The sequence below is a fragment of the Protomyctophum bolini genome (genome assembly GCF_963924005.1).
Source record: "Protomyctophum bolini genome assembly, chromosome: 6".
NCBI classification, from domain to species: Eukaryota; Metazoa; Chordata; class Actinopteri; order Myctophiformes; family Myctophidae; genus Protomyctophum; species Protomyctophum bolini.
Genome location: NC_137867.1, coordinates 44,059,732 through 44,067,231, shown reverse-complemented (window position 1 = coordinate 44,067,231; position 7,500 = coordinate 44,059,732). Strand labels below are relative to the sequence as shown.

The 7,500-nt window shown below is 48.0% G+C and overlaps 1 protein-coding gene across 1 annotated transcript in view; it reads left to right on the top strand.

Annotated features, from left to right (window-relative positions):
• LOC308317037 (neurogenic locus notch homolog protein 1) overlaps window positions 1-7,500 on the top strand; it is a gene marked incomplete at its 3' end in the record, with an annotated part of 38,734 nt that overhangs the window by 29,549 nt on the left and 1,685 nt on the right. The window contains exons 5-9 of the mRNA XM_080765828.1: window positions 2,472-2,594; window positions 3,334-3,567; window positions 4,229-4,384; window positions 5,570-5,755; window positions 7,063-7,176. Coding sequence (XP_080621954.1) covers window positions 2,472-2,594; window positions 3,334-3,567; window positions 4,229-4,384; window positions 5,570-5,755; window positions 7,063-7,176 — 813 coding nt within the window. The remainder of the gene's footprint in view (window positions 1-2,471; window positions 2,595-3,333; window positions 3,568-4,228; window positions 4,385-5,569; window positions 5,756-7,062; window positions 7,177-7,500) is intronic.

The following is a 7,500-nucleotide window of genomic DNA, read 5'->3' as shown; positions in this document are numbered from 1 at the left end:
TCCTGTGTGCCAGGTACGAGTGCTCCTGTGTGCCAGGTACGAGTGCTCCTGTGTGCCACGTACGAGTGCTCCTGTGTGCCAGGTACGAGGTCTCCTGTGTGGCAGGTACGAGGTCTCCTGTGTGCCAGGTACGAGGTCTCCTGTGTGCCAGGTACGAGTGCTCCTGTGTGCCAGGTAGGAGTGCTCCTGTGTGCCAGGTACGAGTGCTCCTGTGTGAGGAGCACTCGTAGTGGCGGGTTGGCTGGGACGGTTTTTGGCGCAAAGTAACCACAGCATACCGCTAATCAACTTACAAATTACATATACATATAATATATGTATAGCTCTCAATGATGACGTAAGAAATATGTGGATTAAAGGACCCAATGCCAGAGTGTAATTGGTTTTCGATGGCGACGTAATGACGATATGTTTTAGTGTTGGGAGGATTAAAGGTAATGCTCCTGTGTATACATGTATGTAATCTGGCACCACTGCCGTATCAGGCACAACTTGCTGGGACGGTGCATACGCATCAAAAGTGACAGTTTATAACGGTCGAAAGTACTTGCGCACTCTGCTTGCGCACTAGTTGGCCATTTATGGCCTACTAGTGTGCAACAAGCAAGTATGCACTCGACAGAGTGCAGTTCTAGTCGTCATTCTGGTCCCCGGCTCAGAGATGAAGTCATTGAAGGCAGGGCTGTGTCGTTGTGTGTGCGACTGTTTGTGCGCGACCGTGCGTGCGTGCACTGTGTGAACAGGTTAAAGGAGGAAAGCATTAGGCCTTATCGTGAGGAAATGGCCAAAGCACAACATCCTTTTCACAGCTGGGACTTTTGTACCGCCCATCACGTCACCACTTCCTCCACACACAGCCTATTAGAAACCCATGGAGTCAATCTGTGTGTGTTTCCATCGAAGGGGGCCAGCAGGTTCCCCCAGGTGGGGGACCTGTGTACTCTCTACTGCCCCACCTGGTGGAGTCGGGTTAGGGCCGGCTACGGTCAGAATAGAGTTATGAAACGATGTCAATGCAAACCTTAAGCTGTCCCTAAAACCTTTAGGGACAGGGTCTCAGTTTGTGTCCCTAAAGGCTTTAGGGACACAAACTGAGACCCTGTGCCTAAAGGTTTTAGGGTCTCAGTTTGTGTCCCTAAAGGCTTTAGGGACACAAACTGAGACCCTGTGCCTAAAGGTTTTAGGGTCTCAGTTTGTGTCCCTAAAGGCTTTAGGGACACAAACTGAGACCCTGTGCCTAAAGGTTTTAGGGTCTCAGTTTGTGTCCCTAAAACCTTTAGGGACAGGGTCTCAGTTTGTGTCCCTAAAACCTTTAGGGACAGGGTCTCAGTTTGTGCGAAAAGTCTTGGAAACTGGGGGACTGTCCCACGCAAAGGGGGCAAATCTGGTCAACTTAGTATTCCTACATTACCCTGGGTGGCACTTAGTTGCAATAGAACAGTAGCCTGTAATTCTGTCACAGGAATCAGGATGTGCACGCGTGCGAGTGTGTGAGTGTGTTGTGTGTGTGTGTGTGTGTGTGTGTGTGTGTGTGTGTGTGTGTGTGTGTGTGTGTGTGTGTGTGTGTGTGTGTGTGTGTGTGTGTGTGTGTGTGTGTGTGTGTGTGTGTGTGTGTGTGTGTGTGTGTGTGTGTGTGTGTGTGTGCGTGCGTGCGTGCGTGCGTGTGCCCATGTCTGTCTGTTTATAAACCACAGACCTCAGGAAGGTGCAGCCACCTTTTTCCCCACACAGACAAACACAAGAACACGTCGACCACTTTAACTGTTGCACAGTTTCACTATATGTTGTGAGGGAGAGAATGTTGTTTTTGACAAGAAGAGGTTAAATAAAAGTTCTGTTCACGTGGGTCTTTTATACATGTTCTTTTCATACTAAAATGTAATAATACTTGTGTGCAATTCTTTGAATATATATTCTTTCAGAGTAAACATTTTTAACTCATATATATTCTTCTGGGGGGTCCCTGGAACAACATATTTTCAGATGGGGATCGGCGGCCAATTACATATAAGTTTGGGGGTCCTTGACATGAAATATTTTTGAGAATACGTTTTTCAGAAAACTGTTGATGATTTAGAAGGCATTTTGTATAATCTGGTCCCGGTCCTAAATGGGTTAAAGGATAGCGAGACCTCGTCGTTCTTTTTATTGGGAAATGCAGACGTGGTAGATGTTGTTTTAACATGCTCTACCATAGACCGGTTAAAATAACCTTTAGACTCTTTTTACTTTACCGAAATAATGAAGATGGGGGTGGAACGAGTTTTACCGTTTTTGTCTTTTAAAACCAGGTTGTTGTTGTTGTTGTTGTGTCTTTTAAAACCAGTTCTTTTTTGTTGTGTCTTTTAAAACCAGGTTTTTGTTGTTGTGTCTTCTAAAACCAGGTTTTTGTTGTTGTGTCTTCTAAAACCAGTTTGTTTTTGTTGTGTCTTTTAAAACCAGGTTTTTGTTGTTGTGTCTTCTAAAACCAGGTTTTTCAGGAAAGAACTGCGACCACAACATCGACGACTGTCCAGACCACGAGTGTGGGAATGGAGGGACGTGTGTCGACGGCGTGAACACCTATAACTGCCAATGTAAACCGGAGTTCACAGGTACGGGCCGTTTCTTTATGACAGTATAATAACACACACCCTCTCCCCTCTCGTGTAATATTGCCTTAAACCATTTTGGGGTGGGAACCCCTTTTGGTGGTCACATACATTATGTTATACTTTAGCTATTGAAAAATAGCAGATCTACAAGCTCATAGCGCGCCACCGAGTGGCGCGCTACGAGCTTGTAGGACTGCTATTTTTTGAAAAATCGACTGACACAGAAACATAGCTTTTTCAGAAAACTGTCAGGATGATGTAGAAGACATTTTTAGAATCTGATCTCAGGTCAGAATGGGTTAAGTATAGTCACTCTTCTGTGTGGAGTTTGCATGTTCTCCCCGTGTCCCCTAGGGTAGATACCCTCACAAAAACATGCAGTAATCCTGGTCTCTAAACTGCCTCCCCCTGGCCAGCCGGGGCGCCTGATGGAGGGGAAAGGAACTGGTTGGAATAACGTGTTCCTTCCACACGCTACGTCCAACCAGGGAAACTCCCCCCTGTCAGGTGTAAAGGAGCAACTTGGACACTCGGGCATGAAGGAAGCATGAGTTAAGTCCGTTGCTCTCCCCAGGTTGGCGGAGGGTGTGTAGAGCCCAGGTTCACAGTAGATGATTGGCACAGGGGTGAAAAATGGGTTACAAAATCGTGGGATAAAAAATATATTTAAAAAAAAAGTATAGTCACTAAACGGATGTTTTCCCAATGCTTCTTGGGCGCCATCCCCTCCCCCCCACAGGCCAGCTGTGTGCTGACGACGTTGACGAGTGCCAGCTGATGCCCAACGCCTGCCAGAACGGCGGCACGTGCCACAACATCTACGGCAGCTACCAGTGCGTGTGCGTGAACGGCTGGACCGGCGACGACTGCAGCGTGAACATCGACGACTGTGCCAACGCCGCGTGCCACCAGGGCTCCATCTGCCACGACCGCGTGGCCAACTTCTACTGCGAGTGTCCCCACGGGCGCACAGGTCAGCACAGGTCACAGGTCACAGGTCACAGGTCAGGCCGCACAGGTTAGCACAGGTGACAGCAGGTGTGCTGACCTGCTGTCTCGCAAAAAAAGCTTCGGCTCGAGACCCGACAAGACATTGTGGGTTTCTCCCACAATGTCTACAGACAGACAGACAGACAGACAGATTTTATTTCGGTCCATAAAAGGAAAAAGGAGTACATACAAACGTACATACATATTATTAAAATCCACTATAATATAACTAGTGGTACCGAAAAGGTGAAGGCAGAAGCCGAGGCTTATTAACGCCTATACCCTTTTTTTAACATAACTCAAGTTACACAAATATATTATATATTCTTATATATTAAATATATTATATATATTTAATATAATATATATTATTTAGATATTCATAAATATATACTCATATTAACATTTATATATATATATATATATATTATTGTCAGACATAGATTATTATTAACTATAAACTTCTGGCCATTGATTGTGAGCAATCTAAGAAATCTAAGCCGGGCTTAGATTTAGCCTACATTATATATATATATATATATATATATATATATATATATAAAAATAAAAATAAAATAATATATAAATTTAAAATCCAAATGTGCCGTCCAAATCACCGCTGCCTCTGCGTGTGCACCAATCAGGGCTCCTGTGCCAGCTGGACGACGCCTGCATCAGCAACCCGTGTCAGAAGGGCTCCAACTGTGACACCAACCCCGTCACCGGGAACCACTACTGCACCTGTCCTACGGGCTACTACGGGACGTCCTGTGACCAGGACGTGGACGAGTGCTCCCTGGGCAAGTAAAAACTAAACATATTAGAACCACTGCTGCACCTGTCCTATACGGGCTACTACGGGACGTCCTGTGACCAGGACGTGGACGAGTGCTCCCTGGGCAAGTAAAAACTAAACATATTAGAACCACTACTACTGCACCTGTCCTACGGGCTACTACGGGACGTCCTGTGACCAGGACGTGGACGAGTGCTCCCTGGGCAAGTAAAAACTAAACATATTAGAACCACTGCTGCACCTGTCCTACGGGCTACTACGGGGGGTGCGCACGCTTTTCCGACACACCGAAGATCCGAGGCGGGGGGGACATGCGATGCGATGCGCAAAAAGCGATGGTCCGACTTGCGCTGCTCCCGTGCTTGCGGTTAGGGTTAGGTTATAGGATTGAGGTTTCGGATCAATAGTATGTCGGAACTAAAGCCTGTACCCCTACTACGGGACGTCCTGTGACCAGCACGTGGACGAGTGCTTCCTGGGCAAGTAAAACAAACACACCGTTTTCGTGTCACATATTCGGCAGTGGTGTAATGAGTGCTCAAATGTTTTACTTGATGTTTTTACTGTACTTCACAAGTTCAAAATGTGTAAAGAAAATCGATGCAACGCATTGTGTGCGTGTAGATCGTATAGCCATGCAGTTATAACTGATATGAGGCCACGTAAGTCCCCTAACGTCATATCAGTCTTAACCGGGCCACGTAAGTCCCCTAACGTCATATCAGTCTTAACCTTAGTCCATGAGGTTTATACTTGATTGTATTACCTTAGTAAACGTTTTCATAAACACTTTCTGTTTTCAATCGCCATAGTTTTAAGTCTTTTTTGAGTGGTGCAACCACTCAAAAAGGAACAGCAATGTCCGTGTTCACCTACTGTATGTGCGTGCCTATGTATGTGTTGGTTCATGAGCACCAGTATGACTATGACTACCGTACCAGTAGGGGCGCTGTTTTTTTAAATCATCATGATATGCGTTTAGTAGTAATGTTGGTCCCATTATTTTTTTTTTTATTAATGATACTGGTTGCAGCCAATATAGAATGAATTTTCGGTCGCATATTTCGAACCGGATTTAAAGAAAGATGGCTCGATTTGAAGTCGCTGAAAAAATGGGCTTCATTTGCGGTTCTGTATATAGAAACCAACCAATGGCGTCACTCATGGTCGCTCTTATGTCCCCGAACAGGCTCCAACCCATGTGAGCACGCGGGGAAGTGCCTCAACACCAAAGGCGCGTTCGAGTGCCGGTGCCTGCGAGGGTACGTGGGGGCACGCTGTGAGCTGGACACCAACGAGTGCATCTCCAACCCCTGCAAGAACGAGGCCACCTGCCTGGACCAGATAGGAGACTTCCACTGCATCTGCATGCCAGGTAAAACACATGTTCTCCCCGTGTCCCCTAGGGGTAGGTACCCTCACATGTTCTCCCCGTGTCCCCTAGGGTAGGTACCCTCACATGTTCTCCCCGTGTCCCCTAGGGTAGGTACCCTCACATGTTCTCCCCGTGTCCCCTAGGGGTAGGTACCCTCACATGTTCTCCCCGTGTCCCCTAGGGGTAGGTACCCTCACATGTTCTCCCCGTGTCCCCTATAGGGTAGGTACCCTCACATGTTCTCCCCGTGTCCCCTAGGGGTAGGTACCCTCACATGTTCTCCCCGTGTCCCCTATAGGGTAGGTACCCTCACATGTTCTCCCCGTGTCCCCTAGGGGTAGGTACCCTCACATGTTCTCCCCGTGTCCCCTAGGGTAGGTACCCTCACATGTTCTCCCCGTGTCCCCTGCACAAAAAACATGCAGTGATCCTGGTCTCTAAACTGCCTCCCCCTGGCCAGCCGGGGCGCCTGATGGAGGGGAAAGGAACTGGTTGGAATAACGTGCCACGCGCCACATGCTACGTCCAACCAGGGAAACTCCCCCAAGGAGCAACTTGGACACAATGCATGAAGGAAGCATGAGTTCAAGTCCGTTGCTCTCCCCAGGTTGGCGGAGGGTGTGTAGAGCCCAGGATCACATTATATAATTGACACAGGGTTATAATTATAGGATGAAGATTCTTTTCACAAAAGTGTACAGAACGTGTAAAAATGAAGTTTTTATGTGGCCACTCCCACCAGTTCATTAAATACTAAGCTACGATGACTAAGACTAATAAATATACTGACAATTTCGTCAACAATTTCAAAATCGACTACAATGTTAGGAAGGGACTATAGTGGACAGCAAATCCAGCATAAGTAAAAGACACAATTGATTTTACACTTGGTTGCATGCTGAAAATAGCAGTTCTACAAGCTCACAACGCGTCGCACTTGTGAGCTTGTAGATCGGCTATTTGTGTAAGTAAGCTCAGCCATTATTACGATGCCATCAAGGCCTGTTAAAATACATTATAGTCGACTATATAGATTTAGTTGACTAAAATCTTATGATATTTAGTCGACTAAAACTAAACCAAAACATTCCGGGTGACTAAAATGTGACTAAAACTAAATGAAAACTATTAAAAAAGACTGACTAAAACAAAAATATTTTTTTGCTGCCAAAATCACGCCTGCCCGACGGGACACGCGGCGCCTTGCACTTTGTTCTCCTACTTCTCCTCTCCATGCAACCCGCTCTAACCCCCCCCCCCCCCCCCCCCCCCGCCCCGCCCTCCCTCTGTGCTAATTGGTCCACTAGGCTACGAGGGGGAGTTCTGCGAGATCGATACGGACGAGTGCGCCAGCGGCCCCTGCCGGAACAACGGCAAGTGTATCGACAAGACCAACGCCTTCCACTGCCAGTGCCCTACAGGTGAGAGGGAGGGAGGAGGGGAGGGGAGGGGAGGGGAGGGGAGGAGGGGGGGGGGGAGGGGAGGGAGGGGGGGGAGGGAGACCAAGCCTTCCACTGTGCCCTACAGGTGAGACCCAGTGGAGGGAGGAGGGGGGGGAGGGGAGGGGAGGGAGGGAGGAGGAGGGGAGGGGAGGGAGGAGGGGAGGGAGGAGGGGAGGGAGACCAACGCCTTCCACTGCCAGTGCCTACAGGTGAGACCCAGTGGAGGGAGGAGGGGAGGGAGGGGAGGGGGGGGGAGGGGAGGGAGACCAAGCCTTCCACTGTGCCCTACAGGTGAGACCCAGT